This window comes from Callorhinus ursinus, unplaced genomic scaffold (assembly GCF_003265705.2).
Source record: "Callorhinus ursinus isolate GAN/ISIS: 27379988/994484 unplaced genomic scaffold, GSC_fseal_2.0 scaffold14, whole genome shotgun sequence".
NCBI classification, from domain to species: domain Eukaryota; kingdom Metazoa; phylum Chordata; class Mammalia; order Carnivora; family Otariidae; genus Callorhinus; species Callorhinus ursinus.
This window is the reverse complement of record NW_027397076.1, coordinates 261,508-280,369: the sequence shown is the minus strand read 5'-3', so window position 1 is coordinate 280,369 and position 18,862 is coordinate 261,508. Positions and strand designations below refer to the sequence as shown.

The 18,862-nt window shown below is 39.8% G+C and overlaps 1 protein-coding gene across 14 annotated transcripts in view; it reads right to left on the bottom strand.

Annotated features, from left to right (window-relative positions):
* The window catches only part of RBFOX2 (RNA binding fox-1 homolog 2), a 281,421-nt gene that overhangs the window by 60,941 nt on the left and 201,618 nt on the right, over window positions 1-18,862 (bottom strand). For 13 of the 14 annotated variants that reach the window (XR_012380612.1, XM_073900306.1, XM_073900305.1 and 10 more), the window contains one exon: window positions 1,925-2,149. Coding sequence is in view for 13 of the 14 variants with exons in the window: in XM_073900306.1 (XP_073756407.1) it covers window positions 1,925-2,149 (225 nt within the window). In the remaining variant the exon portion in view is untranslated. The remainder of the gene's footprint in view (window positions 1-1,924; window positions 2,150-18,862) is intronic. The other variant, XM_073900304.1, reaches the window with a different exon arrangement.

Below are 18,862 nucleotides of genomic sequence, written 5' to 3'. Positions count from 1 at the left end.
AAAGATAACATGTTTTCAAGGAAAGAATGGATTTCTTTGTGGTCTAATAACTAATAAAAGAAAATGGAAAGTATTTGAAGGTTAAATCCATCCTTATGCAACAAAAGCTTCCACTGTAAGGCTCTTTATTGGGAAGTAAATCATATCAAGTGGTTTAAAGGCTGAATAAGGTTCTCCTGATAATCTGAAACAGGAAGGGCAAAAAGAAATCTAAAAACCAGACACAGATCTTTCTATCCAGAATACAGAACATGTTTATCTTTGGAGATAAACCAGCAATCCCACAGACAATATGACTTCCTGTGTATTGATATATATGTGATATATACCTACTGGATGATTTTTGACATTTCTTTTACTTTAGCAAGTTAGTAGCAAGAGGCAAAGCCACAGAGGTCGGCTAGGGACCGGGATTAGTAAACCAAGTACAGAGTTTGGATTTTATTGTAAGTATGTGAGGGAACTGTTAGAGTTAAGCAGGAAAGTAACATTTGCGTGAGAAAACAGAGCACTATGTTGGCTGCCGTGTGGAGAAGGGATAGTCAGGCAGGCAGCAATAACACAGGAAATAAGCCATGAGGCCTGGACGAGCATGGGGATGACAGTGATGATACCATACATGACTTCAACTCTTTTAAATCCCCTAGCGGCCAGCAGAGGCAGGTACTGCTGTCTTCCTTTTCTAGGTACAGGTATGTATTTGTCCTCACTGAGCACGCCAACACAGAAAGAGGTTAATAAAGTCATGCTGCTAAGCAGGGCCCAACTCAAACCCAAGAAATCTGGCAGAAGAGCGGAGCTGTTAATCATGTACACTATCCAGTTAGAGTATTAAGATAAAGAGAAGAGCTGAAGAGAATGCTTCGAGTTATAGTTACTGGACTTGCAAATGTACTGGATGTGGAGACGAAGGAAAGAGAGAAGGCTCCTAGGTTTTGCTGGAGCAGCAAGGTGAATTTAGTAGTATAATTATAGAGAGAGAGGACATAAAATAAGAGGAAGAGGGTGGTCCTAGGACACAGGCCTGGAATGCTGCAACATTTAAAAACTGAACAGAGGTGGCCATGAGTGGCTCAGTCTGCCTTTGGCTGGGGCCATGATTCCAGGGTCCTGGGACTGAGCTCCACATGAGGCTCCCTGCTCAGCGGGGAGTTTGTTTCCCCCCTTACTGCTCCCCTGCAAACTCTCTCTCCCAAATAAATAAATCTTTTAAAAATAAATACATAAAAATTTAAAAAATTTAGGGGTACCTGGGGGGCTTAGTCGGTTAAGCGTCTGCCTTTGGCTCAGGTCATGATCCCAGGGTCCTGGGATCAAGCACTGCATCGGGCTCCCTGCTCAGCAGGAAGCCTGCTTCTCCCTCCCCCACTCCCCCTGCTTGTGTTCCCTCTCTCACTGTGTCTCTCTCTGTCAAATAAATAAATAAAATCCTAAAAAAAATTTTTTTTAATTAAAAAAATAAAAACTGAACAGAGAGATAGGAACCAGCAAAGGGGACTAAGAGAGAACTTCCAGTGCACAGGAGGGAAACAGGGGGTGTGCCAAGAGCAAGAGACTATGTCCAGGAGGAGGGAGGAAGCAATGTGCAGAACACTGCTGAGAGGTTGTATACAGTGACAACACAGGAGGGACCACAAGGTGTGGCGAAATGAAGCTTCCTGGTGAAACTGACCTAAGTGTACCCTCACCTGGTGTTGTCTGCTCTGTTTTTAGACCCTAAGCTCCTGGGCAGTGACTGTGATCTCAGATTCTAAATACTTACCTTCTAATTTCAACGCAGGGGGTAGAAATGAAATTACACACATGCTATGTAGTGTCATGTAGATGCTAAATTAATTCAAAGGGTTTTCTGGCTGATGATTCTGGTGAAGATTTCAATATGATGGCAGGCACTCTTCCATTTCCCACCTCATAGTTCACATACCGTGAGAGATCCGTTTTGTGTGCTGGGTGAGTTGCTACTCTGCTCCCCGTGGGATTGCGTACTTCCGTAGAGTGTCAGGTTATGCTCACTGGTCTGGCCGGCATAGTCCTGAGTGTGTGGCACTCCATATTCTGTGGGAATTCCATTCTGTGGAGGTGGTGGAAACGGGATAGTAGTAAAAGGCTGAACCATTGCGTCAGGAGTTGTTGTTGGCTCCTGGTTACCCTAAAACAAATAGTGGAAGAGAAAATAAGGAGAAAAAGTGACTTTAAGTTCTCATTACATGACTATTTTTGAGTATATAAAATTCTCTGAGTATTCTCTCTTCGTTCTGGTAAAATAGAAGGCTTAGTGCCTCAGGACTGGGGCAAACACTGCCATATACAGAGATGTATATATGTAGCCATGCAAACACACACCCAACTTTGGTCAATTTGTGGTTCTTAAACAGGTCCACGACCATATTAAAATTGATTAGTTACCAAAGAGGCAAAAATTTTCCTTTAAACTAAGTTTTAAAAAAATGCCAGGAAATTTCTCACACAAGAAGAGTTGTGGCTTTTTTTGTTTTTTTTTTTTTAAGATTTTATTTATTTGACAGAGAGACACAGTGAGAGAGGGAACACAAGCAGGGGGAGTGGAAGAGGGAGAAGCAGGCTTCCTGCCGAGCAGGGAGCCCAATGCAGGGCTCAATCCCAGGACCCTGGGAATCATGACCTGAGCCAAAGGCAGACGCTTAACGACTGAGCCACCCAGGCGCCCCACAAGAAGAGTTTTAAGAGTTGAAATTAGTATTTTCTTCAGGACACTCTTTATCCTCTTACAGAGATTCTCAGGGAAAAACAAAGCAATTTCATTAAATTACAATTCATAACAATAGGTAGGGCGACATTATAAATTAAGTTCTCAAAACGAGACAACACAGATCTCTAGATTTTAAGAGCACAGAGTTCAGAAGAAAGTATATTATTAAAAAGTTAATGTTTGGATTTCAAGATAGAGATTTATTTAAGTCTTGGCTACTAGGTTAACAGTTAAAAAAAAATAGGTTCCTTAAATTATAAATATTAGAGACAGACCAAAAAAATCCCCAGATAAAAAAATTTAAGAGTTCTTCACAATCACTGTGAGCTTTATAAGGCTAACTGCACAGCAGGATACCTCTCCATGTGATAACCATTCCCAGATGCTTACCTGGAATTCACTGTGATATCTGAAATATCAATAAAGAGTACGCAGGAACTACAGGGAATTGTTAGAAGGAGCCATTGTGGCTCCAGAGCCCCTCTCTCACTTCTGTCCTAAGTTCAGATACAAAAGAGTTTGAATCTTGCACTCCCTCCCCTGGCCTCCATTTTATTCCATAAAAAGCAAAGCCATTATTTTACTGAAGATACACAAGTCTGCAAAGTCTTGGGCCACTGTCCTTCTGTAAGTAGTTGGCAGAGATGGGCAAATGCTTCAAAATGTCTGCACTTTGATAGGCTCCTCCCACTCCTATTTTAGACATCGTATCAGTAGGTAATCAAAGAAAATTTGGGTTTATGTCACTTGGTTTCCTCCTACTCATGAGCACACTTCCATCAGGCGAGGGAATAATTATTCCTCTTTCTCTCTCAGTCCCAATTATCCTTTCCCCTCAGTTCAAGAGGGGATTCTCTATCCAGAGAGCTGCAGGAAACAGAACTCTCAGCAGCATTTTCTAGACATCATCCCAGGCTTTTGACACTAACTTGATGGCCATTAAACTTATATATATCTCAAACAAAATAAATCCAAAGCTGCAGAAAGATCTTACACTATTTTTAAAGAAAGGTTCTGCCATCATTGCTACAATAAGTGCTTCTGCATAAAATGAAACAGAACATATGTACAAAGGCTGTTATAAATGGAGAAATATACATGATCATGGATTGGAAAGCTTGGTATTCTTAAGATGGCCATGCACCCCAAATCCCACAAACTCAATAAAAATCTCAGATATTTTTGCAGAAACTGACAAGGTGTTATTAAAATTTATATGGAAATGCAAAGAGCCTAGAAAAGCCAAAGCGATTTTGAAAAAGAACACAAGTTGGAGGACTTATACTACCTGATTTCAAGACTTATTACAAAGCTGCAGTATTCACAACAGTATGGAACCAGCTTAAAGACACACAAATCAATCAATGAATGAGCAGAAAATATCCAGATAGACACATGCATATACAGTCAGTATTAAGTCATCAAGTCAATTCAGTAGGAGAAAGGAAAGCCTTTTTAACAGTTAAAAAACTGAATACCTACTGGGGAAAGAAAAAAACCTAAACTCATCCCACATATGCAAAAGTTAACTGGAAAGAGGTAACAGACCTAAACCTAAGAGTGTTTTTAAAACTCTAAAACATCTAGAAAAAAAGAGGATAATTGTCAAAATTTTACAATAAACAAAGAATTCTTTGGTCATAAAAAACAAGAACCTTTGAAGAAAAACTTGATAAACCGAACTCCATCAAAATTTAAACATTTCTTACTCTTTGAAAGGTACCACCAAGATAATGAAAAGACAAGATGGAGCATGGAGGCAGCATTCACGGCACACTATCTGGCAAAGAACCGTTACAAATCAAAATGAGAAGAACAAAGCATCTTTTTTTAAGATGGGTTAATGACTTTATATATTTATTTATTTTTAAAGATTTTATTTATTTGACAGAGAAATAGAGAGAGAGCACAAGTAGGCAGAGCGGCAGGCAGAGGGGGAGAGAGAAGCAGGCTCTCCACCGAGCAGGGAGCCCATTCCCAGGACCCCGGGTTCATGACCTGAGCGGAAGGCAGACGCTTAACCCACTGAGCCACCCAGGTGCCCTGGGTTAATGACTTTAACAGAAAAACTCCCACAAAAAGATAAGCCAAAAAAAAAAAGATAAGCCAATGAGCAGGAAATACACGAATGTGTGGCTCAACAACATTAGCCATCAAGAGTATGAAATTAAAACGAAACGAGCTACCATTTCACACCAATTAAAAGGGCCACAAGACTGAAAACACCGAATGTTGACAAGGATGTGGAACAACAAGAACTTTCATATACTGCTTGGCAAAGTGTAAAACAGTATATTCATGTGGAAGAACTGTTCTGCAGTTTTACCTTTTTATATAGTTAAAATACTCCTTATATTCAACCCAAAGAAATAAAAGCATATGTATACAGAGACACTTGTACAAGTATGTTCATGGAAGCTTTATTCATAATAGCCCCAAACTGAAAACGACTGTACTGAAATCAACAAAAAAATGGATAAACTGTGGTTTATTCACAAAATGGAATGTTACATAGCTTAAAAAAGAGAGAAAAAAATAATAAACTACCAACAACACAGATGAATCTTAAAGCTGTGCTAAATGAGATACAAATCTATTGTAACAGAAGTGAGAAAGCAGTTGTTTCTTTTTTGGGGGGCAGGGAGTGATGATGGAGATCTGGAACATTCTTGGATGGAACATTCTAGGATGACAGAAATGTTAAATTTCTTGTTAAGGATGATGGTACCAAATTGTTAAAATTCATTAAACTGAACACTTGATGTCACTACATGTTAATTACAACAAGGGAAAAATAAGGCAATTAAAAAAACACTGGCAAACATATCAAGCTGTGAAATACCTGTCATCATTAAGAATCACCCATCCCTATGACTCATTCTACACACAATAAGGCGACAAACATGCACTGGAGACAAAGAGAACGCAGAGGCAACTATAGCTATGTACTTAGAAAAGCCCAAGAAATTAACTACAAATGAGTAGACCTAATAATAAAATTTTGTCATATTTATACACTAACTATTTTACAACCAGCAATAACCAGTTATTCAAAAGGGCAACAAAATGTATAGGATAAAACACATGATATATGGGCGCCTGGGTGGCTCAGTTGGTTAAGCGACTGCCTTCGGCTCAGGTCATGATCCTGGAGTCTCCGGATCGAGTCCCACATAGGGCTCCCTGCTTGGCAGGGAGTCTCCTTCTCCCTCTGACCCACCCGCTCTCATGCTCTCTCTCTCATTCTAATAAATAAAATCTTAAAACACACACACACACACACACACACACACACACACACACACACACACGACGTAGGATATAAAACAAGGCCTGAATAAACAGAGAGATGTACTTTGTTTCTGGAGGAATGCTGCATACAGAAATGTTAATCCTTGCTAAAATAAAATGTATACCTAATGTCATTTTGTTAAGACTTTATTTATGTAGAGAGTGCGTGAGGAGGGGGGCAGAGGTGAAGGGAGAGAGAATCTTAAGCAGACTCCCTGCTGAGCGTGGAGCCTGCCATGGGGCTCAGTCTCATGACCCGGAGATCATGACCTGAGCCAAAACCAAGAGTCTGATGCTCAACTGACTGAGCCACCCAAGCTCCCCTACCTAATGTCATTTTCAGTCAGAAGCAAATAGAGCCTGGAGAAGAAAACAGGACTATATATAATTCTAATTGGTATGTGAAAAACTACTATGAAAGTTTGGAAAGGGAAAAGCTATGAAGTGGGGCATGCTCTATCGTACAGTAAGATTTGCCATAAAGCTACTGTGATTAAACACTAAGCATATACACAGTGATTAACAGAACACTGATTATCCTAAAATAATTTCAAGTTTATATAGAAAATTAATTGAAGATAAAAGCAGCATTTCACTTCAGTGGGGAGAAATTGTTTATTTACCACAGAGGATTTGTAAAGTTGGCTACCCACCAGAAAGAAAATAAATGAGCCCCTCACAGTGTATACTCCAAAAGAGAAAATTTCAAGAAGGAATAAAATCTAAGACAACAATGGAAACTAAGAAAATATAAGAAAACTTGGGAACATAACTGGGGTTGGGGGACTCACATAAGATAGGAAGATAGGAAACCTAAAAACCAGGAAGGAGAAAAAGGACAGATATGGCTGCAAAAGTTAGGAAGGAGAGGAGAGCAAGGGGAAGAGGGAAGGCAAGAGAAGGGGGAGAAATGGCCTTTCAAGTCAAAAGAAAAACCAACTGGGGCAAAGAATTGCAACAGATAAGACAGACACTGTCATCACTAATATAAGAGTAGGTTATACAAATTGATAAGAAACACACACAACAGAAAAAGGCAAACAATGTAACTGAACAATTCACAGATGATGAAATACCATCAAAATGTTCAATCTCACTAACATATGGAAAAACATATTAACAGCAAAACAAGTCCAATTTTTTAGTCATCTAATTAATAAAATTTACTAAAAAAGTTTTATTGAGATATAACTGACCTACACAACAAACTGCATCTACTTATTTATAGTGTAAGCACTGACACATATACGTGTACATGCATGAAATTATCACTGCAAACTAGTGGGCATATCTACTCCAAATCCCTGAAAGTCTCCTCATGCTCCTAATAATAAACATGTGTTACTTTTGTAATAAAGCCTACCAAGTATTGAGCAAGAAAAATGTAATCAATAAGAGGAAGCCGATATGCTGAAGCACTGAAATATTATTGTGCTATCCTTATGAAAATGGTAGTGACGGGGCGCCTGGGTGGCTCACAGGGAGCCCGCTTCTCCCTCTCCCACTCCCCCTGCTTGTGTTCCCTCTCTCGAGGTGTCTCTTTCTGTCAAATAAACAAATAAAATCTTAAAAAACAAACAAACAAAAAAAGAAAATGGTAGTGACATTACCTAGAGACAAAATTAATAACTGTCTTTCATTTTCAAGTTACACCGCATCAAAATTCAGCTGTCTCCTGTGTCCAAGAATCACCTCTAAGTGGTATTAAGGACTGCTTTATATAAAAATTTTTCCTTTGCTTAGTTTTTAGAAATTAGGCTATGAAAATCTTAAAATTTTGCCCATAATTTTTCAGGAAAAAGGGTTATCTTTGTCACCCATCACCATGTAAGTTCTTTTCATGATCTCCAGGCTGGGGTATTGTCTATGACTTCTTAGCTATCCTGGGTGTCCTGAGAGAGAAATAAAACAACACTCTCCCTTCTTCAAGTTACACAGGACTGTATCCATATCCACCGACCTGCCTGCCTACCCTCTGCATGAAGCACACTGCTTCAGAAGCCCTCACACGATTTACTGGCCTGAAATCAGATATGAAAGAGAAAATTCAAATTCAGGTGGATTGGTGAACGCAGGAGAGCAAGAGCACCAAAGGTCTCTGTAGATCTACACTCCCAACTCCAGGCATAAATATAATCTTACAGTATACAAGAAGGGTCTACTAAATAATCAGTAAGGCTAAAAGACACTACTTCCCAGTTACGATTAACACAGCAAAGGGACTTGCTTTCCATACTCCAACTCGGCTCCTTGCAGACTCATTCCTGCTCTGGCCTCCCTTCGCCCCCAACCCAACCATGCTGGGAGTGAGGCGCTGGCACAGGAGTTCACAGTACTGCCTCTCCCACAGGGGTAGTCTTGACAAAGCTGGCTCAGTCAACTGAATCAACACATCAATTAGCAGTGGGGGTTAGGGGGAGAAAGGTAAAAACATTTTATAGGATCTACTTGTAGCCTCGACACTATGTGTTTCAAAGAAATACGAGGCAGGCAGGGGCTGAACTATTTCCTGAAAAAAGGGAAATGTAAACCTTTGCTATGAGGCCAAAATGAAATTCTTAGCAGATTATTTTACTCCTTATAGGAATTTTTAAATTTTTGTTTAAAAAATATGTTTATATACTAAGGGAATGAAACTGGAACAGGAGTGATTTTGCATTTTGTTTCATACACTCTATAATGTCTGAAAATATCCCCAATAATCTATGATGATGGCAATGATTATAAATGCTAAATGGTTTCAGATTTCTATAAACTTCCAGGATATATTCCAAAGTTTTAAGTTCAGAAAAGAAAATCTGATAGCCCCCAGGCAAACTATGAATAATAGTTCACATGATCATTTCTAGGCAAGATTTTACCTCTATGTTTAATATGAAAATGTTTTGTTTTTAAAATCATAGGCTAAGCAGCTTAGGTATATATCACTTGAGAAAATGAGTTATTAACTTTTTTCCTGTAGTCCACAAAACTAGACATAAATTCTCTTTTACCGAATTTAGCAGTCTATAAATTTTCCCTCCCATGAGATGAACAGACAATAAGGAGTACTATATGCAAATAAAGTTTCTATCTCACTTAACAAGAATCTAATGAAGATTTAACTCCTTTAACTCCTTTCTTCCCTAGAATATAAATTGTGATTTTATGTGAAAGATGAGAAGAAAAACAAACTGCATTTCCTGTTAGTTCTTATCAGTATATCCCAGGAAAATGAAGGTTCTCTGAAAGCCGGACTACCTGCCTACCACACGAAGCACCTAGCTCCAGAAGAAACCCTCACAGCGTTGACCGTTCTGCGCCACAGGTATTCCAATGTCTGACTTCACACCTCCCTCACAACTATGCCAAAATGCCAGCTTCCCTGACCACTCAAACTCTCAGCCCCTATTTCTCTCTGTCCTCTCATCTATAATGATACTGCATTTATTTCATCTCCTCTATTAGAACATAAGCAAGAGGTTTTACCTGTTTGGCCCACTGACACAACCCCAGGACTAAGAACTACACCTGGCATAGAGTCACATAGCACAACTCTTCCTTAAGGGTTTGCATGAGCAGAATAATGAAGCAGAACACCTAAGGTGAAGAATGGTCCCCATCTTGTACAAAGCTAACTGTTAAGACGGAGAGGGTTGTATCTAATCCTCCTAAGATCCACATGAATTTACTACAGGAATTGGCAGGGAATTATAAACAGAGTAATTCTTTGGTTAACTGCCTTCTCATCAGCAACATAATTTACAACACTACTAAACAGTCACATCTCCCAAATTTCCAAAAAAGCTACCTACATTTCTAACACTCTGGTTTAAAAAGTAAGAAGATGTGGCACACTCATAAATGAGTGGCAAAGCTGCTTTTCTAAAGTTATTTTTAAACAGAAGAAGGAGAAGGAAGAGAAGAAAAAGAAAAACCCTGGAGAGACCTACATGAAACAGATATATGTGGGATATAGCATTATTTGATATTTCAATAATTACTCAACAAATCAATTCGATGTCCTGCCATCTCACTGTTGTTTTATTACCTACACAAAAGTTCAAGAAGAGAAATATTAACAGGACAAAAAATAGTATTTTATTTCACACAGAATGCAGGCCACTGCGACTTAATTTTTAGGATGCCATTCCGATGAAAACTCAAGATGATGCCTGCATAGGAAAGGAATGTGGGGATATAATGACTGAGGATCAGTTTTTCAATGTATTATTCCCTAATACAAACAAATTTGTTTATTACATGACTTAGACACTACCTAAAGATTATCAAATCCACCTGAGACCCAATAAATTCCATATTTCACCAAGGGCAATGCTGAAGTACATGGTTAGAACATAATTTGAATCTCAGCTTTGTCATTACTGTAGTTGTAAACAGTTATGTTATTACCTACCTTTCCTGTGCTTCAGTTTCTTCCTCTTTATAAAACAGCAATGTTAACGCCACACATTGTTACAAAAATTGTAAGATAAAATGTGAAGTGACTAAAATGCTACACTCCCAATAAAAGTCGCTCTCAACCACTGCAAGCACCAGGTAGATTGTGGGACCAAACTTCCACAACTTAGCAAATGTTAAAATTCTACTAGATGCCACTGTTGTGGATGTTACATGAAATTTTAAAAAACCCTTAAAGACTGTATTTATGGGAACAACATTGAAGAAACAAACTACAGATATACAAAACTAACCATAGCATAAGGGAAAACAACTCCCCCCCCCCAAAAAAAAAGAACAGAAAAGAGAAGAAAAAAATCTACCAAAAGTAGTTTTTAAAATGATCACTAGCTGAAAAGGTAGTGGGGAGAGATATTTGAAATTCTATTTCAATTCTAAGACATACTAATACCTGCTATGGGTCCACAACTCGTGGGCACTGAAAACATCATTATACAAGTTAGAAATCTGCCTTCCAAAAGTTTACAATCACATTAAGGAGCCTACCATAAACTTCAATACAAGTCAGAGTGCTACATATGAGCACCAAATTGTTGACACAAAGGTTCACCATCATCTACTAAATACATTCTAACATCCTCTAGGCCCTCCCTCAATGGTACATACTAAATGCTTACACTTAATGAATGCTTATTAAGTATCTGGCAATACACTAAGCACTTTGTATGTATAAACACCCAACATATATAAACTGATTTGATTCTTACAGCTGTAAAAGGTAGATATTTCCATTATTCTCCTTTTACAGATAAGGAAACTACCATTTAAAAGGGTTAAGTATTTTATTGAAAAACCATTTGGCTAATAACTGGCACAAGCAGACTCAAATCCAAATCTAAACCATTTCCCAAGCTGGTGTTGCTAGTCCCTACTCCACATGGCATCTCCAGCAGGGTCCACAACCATTTTCCCCCCAGGGCATATCATACACAACTCCCAACCATTAATTCTGTGTTGCAGTGAGTCTAGGACTTCTACATTCCCTACATCTGGTGCTTTCCCAAATCACAGCCGGTCCGCTATAGCACAGATCAGTTTTGCTCCCCATGCTGTATCCTCTATCAAGAATATTCATGCATAATGAAAACTTAGCTGGACATAAAGAATCAACTCAAATAATCCCTTCTCCATGAAGCTATCCCTAGAAAGGAAGTATGGCATAAAGCAGGGGTCAGCAGGCTTTCCCTGTAAAAGGCCAGATAATATTTTAGGCCTTGCAGGCAGTCTGATTTCTGATGCAACGACTGGCCTCTGCTGTTATAATATGAAAGCAGCCACAGACAATATGTAAACGAATAAGCATGGCTGTGTTCCAGGACAACTTTATTCATGGGCATCGACACATAAATTTCATCGAATTTTCACATCTCAAAATCATCTTCTTCTGATCTTTTTCTAACCATTTAAAAATGTAAAAATCATTCTTAGTTCACGTGCCTTACAAAAACAGGCAGTGGGCCAGATATGGCCTGTAGGCCATAGTTTTTTGACCCTGGTGTATAGGAAAGAGGTTAAGGTTTAGAGCCAAATAAGTCTGGGGTCGAATCCTGACTTAATAACCTGTTAGTTCTGTGACACTGAACAAGAAACTAAGTCTCAGTTTTGTCAACTGGAACACACACAGGACAGCTCTCTGCTGGTGAGGCTAATGTGAGAAGAAGAATCAAAAGTCCGCACATCAGGGTCTAATAGAGTAGACTTGACAGCAAGTGTTGCATTCCCATTTCCTGTTAGAAGAAACTTCTTCCTCTCCTGTATTTCCATAGCACTTAGCCTGCACTCTGAATGTGGATAAGATCTATAAATTCAAAACTTATCTAGATAAGTATCTTATCTTTCCTATTAAATATTCTTTATGGGCACCTGGTCGGCTCAGTTGGTTAAGCGTCTGCCTTTGGCGCAGGTCATGATCCTGGGGTCCTGGGATCAAGTCCCACATGGCATCAGGCTCCCTGCTCAGTGGGGAGTCTGCTTCTCCCCCTGCTTGTGCTCTCTCTCTCTCTCTCAAATAAAATCTTTTTTAAAAAAAGCTTCTTTAAGAGAGGACTGTTTTGTACACTGTAGAATCCCATACAGTGCATAATAAATATTAAGCATTAAGTAAAAATTTTTTAAAAAGGAGGACTGAGAGAGTCACGTGTACGCACACTATAGCAAACTGCTTTGTTTGGTTAGAGTAGAGAGCGCGACTAGTGAAGGATAATACGTGCTGAAACAAATGTTGTCTCGGGCTGATACCGTATGGAGAAGAATGTCGGCGTAAGTAAGTGAGAATTGGTAGAGTACCATGAGGAGAGAAAAGACTCAACATTCATGTGCTTGTGCTTTAGATCCACAATTTCCTTCAATCTCACAAACACAAAAGTTAAGAATGACGTCTTTCTCCTTTAAACAACATGTAGTAACAGAGGCGATGCGTTACCACGTATGTATGGTCTTCTGGTATACAATGTGAACTCCGCTAAATATTTTAATTCTAAATTCAAATACACAAGCACAGTAAACAGTTCCCATCATACAGGAAAAATGTATAACCCAAAGACCGAGTCTCAACCCTTTATCGGTCAATCCCCGATTGCAATCTCAGAGCTCCAACCATTACCTACCTATGGGTGATTTCCAAATATTTTTTAGGTCCAACCATGTCCTTTCTCCCATGCTTTCATGGGAGGGACAGCAAAAACAAAAAAGAGCATGAGCTTGAAAGACAGACCTGAGTTAAAACCTCAATTGTACCTCTTACAGATATATGATGAGTTACGTAAGCCTTTCGAGCCTGCTTCTTCCATCTGCAAAATGGACGGTTTACTGCGGAGGCTGTTGCAATGAACGCAGTGAAAGCAAGTGAAACTATTACTACGGCACCAGGCGCCCGACCCCATTAGGTCTCTCGTCCGCTTCTGGTTCTTCCAGCGGCGCATGTCCACCTTGGATCTGATCCCTCCACCCTCAGTGTTTCACTTACACTACAAACTGCGGGTCTAAAAAGTGAGTTTATTACCGTCTTTTCGTACTTCTGCTGAGTTAATTACCTTTCCAGTCAAACAGACGTACTTGGAACCCTGCCCTTATCCTTTGCGTCATTTCGCTCTATGTAGTGAGTATCCCAATATCCAAACCCACTGGATAGTGATGGTTTTAACCAGTATTTCCTGGTAATAAAGAACCTTCAAAATAGGAGAATAACAGACTCCTGGCTTACGTAATGTTAGCAGCATGCGGGATATACTTTGGGGGTGGCAATGAGAACGCAGCAACAGGAGCATACTGGAGAAGACATGTGGGCCTATGAAAGGGGAATGGGGCAAAGGGAACGGAGTCAAGAGATGCTGTGGGGGGAATTTATGGAATGTGGCAACCAACCAGTTATAGGCAACGGGCAGAACAAGATGATTTTTTAAGATTTATAGTTGCAGACTCACTATTCAGGACTTATTAACCCACTCACTTTCATCGATACTTTTTATTTATTTATTTAAAGATTTTATTTATTTAATTGACAGAGAGAGAGAGAGAGACAGCGAGAGAGGGAACATAAGCAGGGGGAGCGGGAGAGGGAGAAGCAGACTCCCCGCTGAGCAGGGAGCCTGACATGGGGCTCGATCCCAGGACCCTGGGATCATGACCTGAGCCGAAGGCAGTCGCTTAACCGACTGAGCCACCCAGGCACCCCCATCGATACTTTTTAAAGAAAAGTTTTCTCATTATTTACAAGTCACACTGCTTGGGGTAAATGAGTCTATATTGTTATTGTTTCTTAAGTATATTCTCTGTTATACTGAATTATTCTGAGTATTACTTTAATCCTTTTTTACTGACATTTAAACGGCTACAACATGCTAGTCTTTAACATTAGGGAGAGGGAAGGCACATGGGAAAAAATAAGATTTGCTTTTGTAGGACCAAAATTAAAAGGTGAGAAAGGCATGTAAACTAATAATTATATGAATATTATTTGTGCTATAAATAAAGCTAAGCATAAAGTACAATAGGAGAACACAGGAAGAATGGCCAAATGGAATTGCCTTAATTGTTCCAGGATAATTAAAGTCTATGTAATCTTGGAGAGAGAAGAGTATTTTTGTTTATATCTTCCCATTTATTTTTCAACTTCTTTCTAATTTTTTCAGTTTGGTAATCCTGAGTCCCATTTATACACTCGATCTGCTATCGTTCTTCTTCTCCTCAACAGACTGCAAATTCTATCTCAAGAGAAAGTTTCCTAATTCCTGTATTACATCTGTGATCAGAATGAATCACTGATAAAAAGGGATCAATATGAACTTTCTAACAATAATCATTTTGTTATTTAGGTAGAGCGTCTTCTCACCAGTTTATTACCAGGGCCAGAGTCACTTAGCATTTTCGTCATGCTATAGGAAAATGGAAATTAATTCTCTAGCTTTGCAACAAAAAGAAAATATTTTGCCTTTAAGTCTTTTACGAATTAGATCATTTGTATCCCCTGGGATTTCCCTACATAGGCACAAATTTCAAACTCTGCCTGCCTTTGTAAGAAAGAGTTTTACAAAAAGTACTCAGCTGACAGAGCCTAAGTTCTTCTCAGACTTTGTCCTGAAAGCAATGGCGTCTGCCTGATGTATGTGACACTATCACAGAAAGACAGAACACTGGATTGAAGATCATCAAGAAGCAATTAAATTAATTTTTTAAAAGCTCTGGGGCGCCTGGGTGGCACAGAGGGTTGAGCATCTGCCTTCAGCTCAGATCATAATCCCAGGGTCCTGGGATCGAGCCTCACATCGGGCTTCCTGCTCAGTGGGGAGTGCTTCTCCCTCTCTCTCTGCCCACACCCAGGCTTGTGTTCTCTCTCTCACTCTTTCTCTCCCAAATAAATAAGAGCTTAAAAAAAAAAAAAGGTCTGTAGAAGAATAACAGACCAAGAGGATGACCTAGAGAAAAAAAATGGACAGATATGCACAAAGACAAAACAATGTACATTTACCAGACATACAGTGAAATTCATTCTAGAGTCTCCATTTACTTACACACTTAAAACAGGGCCACCCCAAATCTCTGTTCTATTGTATTTGAAATACTCTGTATTGAAAACAAATGTCCCCTCTGTCAGTCTAAAAATAGTCAGGTTCTCTATTATAATCTACTGGTGTCTCCTTTTGTTCTTCAAACCACCGTAAGGACCTGGAGGGAGGGCTGTAAAATAAAAGTGTTTCCATTTCTCATCTCAACCGAGTTCCACCCTCTGAACACCTAGAGCTGAAAGTGTTAGTATCTAATAGTCCTGAAAATATTTCTGGTAGCAAAGATAAGTTAGATAAAAGTCATGTGCTTTCTCTTTAACACTGAATTATAAATCATACCCAGAGCCATAAGATGTCAGACAATCTGCAGGTAAATAAAAACTGGAAGGAAAAGCCTATACATGGAGTCTCCCTGTAGCCTCCAGTTTTCGTGTTCAGATTCAATCTGAACAGTTTATTCTTTATTTGGTTGTCTGTGACTTAGGAGATGGCTGGGATTCCGAGGAAATTCACTACAACAGATTTAATGATTGTATGATAATGATTATGGTAATAAAAAGCCCATCACCAACTAAAATATTAAATTTAAGCAAAAGTATTATCTGATTTCAAGAAAGGAGTCTAGGGACACATCTATTCCTGCTACAGTCTCAACAAGATCACTCACCCCACGCGGTACCCACTTCCACTACACCATGCCTCGCACACCCACAAATTCATCTTTTACCTGGCTCCTTGAGAGCAGAGATTCCCATATTTAATTGTGCATAACAGTCACCCTGGGAACATGTCTTAAAAAAAATCAAGATCCTTTCCCCACAGATTATTATTCAGTGCGTTGGGAGTAGGGCCCTGGTACTCCAGGTATAGGTGGTTTGGGAAACATGGAGAAACACTGAGAGGCTTTGCTGGCATAATGAGAGCGCATTATGGTGGCGATACGTACCTCCAGAAAATGCCCTGCAGCATCTATACTTCTAGAAGAAGGGCAGAGATTATGGAGGGAAGAAATTATGAGAGGAAGGTAGTAGTGGCCAGAAATGTAAGTTACCTGAAAGCAGACAGGCCTTCTTATATGGAACAACGGACAAAAGAACCAACACTAGTTGTTTTGTTTGTTTTTTTAAATGCAAACCTACTGAAGTACAAGCCTAACAATGGTCCTTCTTTTAGAGTAGCTGTAACTGAAGCACCAGGACCCAAAGCATGAGTGTGCTATGGCCACATGAAGGGGAGATGGAGTGCAGGAGGGGACCAAGTACAATCCTGAGCTCTTGCAAACAAGAATAAATAAAACAGGAAATACTTCATGCTTAGAATAAAAATAATAGATACAGGCTTGGTCAACAAGTCTACTACACACTTGTCTCCAAATCACTTGTCTTCAACACGCACACACACACACACACACACACACACACCAGTGTGCGCATCTTTCAAATTACTCAGAAAAAAGTCAGCCTGACCTCTCCCCTGAGGCTGAGTTCTGCCATCTCAAAGCAATGAATATTTAAACAGAAAAATAAATATTTCAGAACAAAGTCATTCAAACCAATAGTCTATTAGGTTAAAAATGAGAAACCCTGTTAATAGTCTTAATGTCTCCAACCTCCTGAAAGCTCTCTCTTCCATATATCTTCTGTAAGGAGTATTTAGAACCTCAAACATCATGAATCATATCTTCCACCCACAAGAGACAACAAGAAATACTCCGGTCCAGCTACGTGCTTCCTTGGAAACGTTAGGTCCCTATATCCAACATGGTTGGTTGTCTATTCTAGTCAATATCATTGATTTATACAATTCATGGGTGATTATACTTTTTTGTAACTAAATTTTCAATACAATTTAACTTATTTTTTATTTTTGTCTTCATGGGCAATTAAGTTTGCATCCTCTGTATGTTAAGCTGCAATATCCTTTAAAAAAGCCATAGTTCAGAATAAAACATGAGTAAGATTTTTGTAGTGCCTCCTGAATCAGAAAATATTTAATTGTTCTTTAGAAATACTGCATTGGATGTCCTATTATAGTTAGTTCACTTCTTCAAAATGAGTAAGTCATAGAACATATACAGTAACAGACAGAATTTTCCCCCATACCCTTCCCCAAACAAAACTGCATTCTGTCTGCAACCACAATCACATGATGGTTTGTATTTCCTCTATTGGTTTCACAAGTAAAGCCCTAAGTAGATCAGGGGCTGAGTCACATGTGCTTTGTCATAGCTTCCTCACCAAATGACAAGTGCACAGCAGGTGATATTTACAAAGTGTCTGCTAATTGAAGCGACCAGGTAGTTGAGTATCTGCTTCTGAGGCTGTAAGAACCTTTCTCTTCCTAGATTTAGGAAGTCTGCAGAAAGCTCACCACGGTATTAAGAATTGTTCCTAAATATTTACCACAGGCCTCTTTTTTTTTTTTTTTTTTAAGATTTTATCTATTTGACAGAGAGAGACACAGCGAGAGAGAGAACACAAGTGGGGGAGAGGGAGAAACAGGCTTCCCGTGGAGCAGGGAGCCCGATGCGGGGGCTCGATCCCAGCACCCTGAGATCATGACCTGAGCCGAAGGCAGACGCTTAACGACTGAGCCACCCCAGGTGCCCCTAACCACAGGCCTTTTAAATGCACACGTTGACGGGAAGGCTGTGGGAAAATCTGTGCTCTGTGTGCAGGAGAAGGCGATAAGCAAGCGTCTCTGCTCTCAGCAACTCCCATCCAGGCTATTCCGGGAATCCCTCTTCTAGGAATTCTCCTGTCTTGACAACCTCAACCTGATCAATTTTCAAGCAGCTCCCAAAACGATCCCTCTAAAATAAAATCTGAATCAGATACTGTTAACTAATTCTCTTCTGAAAGTCCTAGGCTCCTCAATGCCCATGGTCTCAAGTCCAAACACCTTTGTATGGAAGTCATACCCCCAGCATCCTTTACCCATTCAGCTTCGATTCTAGGCACTGAGTATTTACTGAGTACTTCTGCGGGGCCACACACTGGCTTCTAGATGCTGGGAAACAAGAGTGACTAAAGAGACAAGGTTCCTACCCTTAGGGAGTTTACATTCTAGAAAGGAAAGACAAATAAGCAACAGGCAAGCCAAACAAGAAACAGCTGGTGAGCCGTGGCGGAGAATAAAGCAAGAAAAGGGGTACGGGAGCACTGGGCTGGAGGGACAGAGGGCTGCTTTTTGATACCAGGTAGTCAAGGAAGGTACTGACTGAGCAGACACCAGAAGAAATCCAGAGAGCAGGCCGTGTGCCTGTCCGGGGGGAGAGCACTCCGGACAATGGGAACACAGATGCGAAGACTCAGCCGTGAAAACGTGCCCAGCTTATTCTAGGAACTAGGAACAAGCGGGCCCCATGTGACGGAACTGG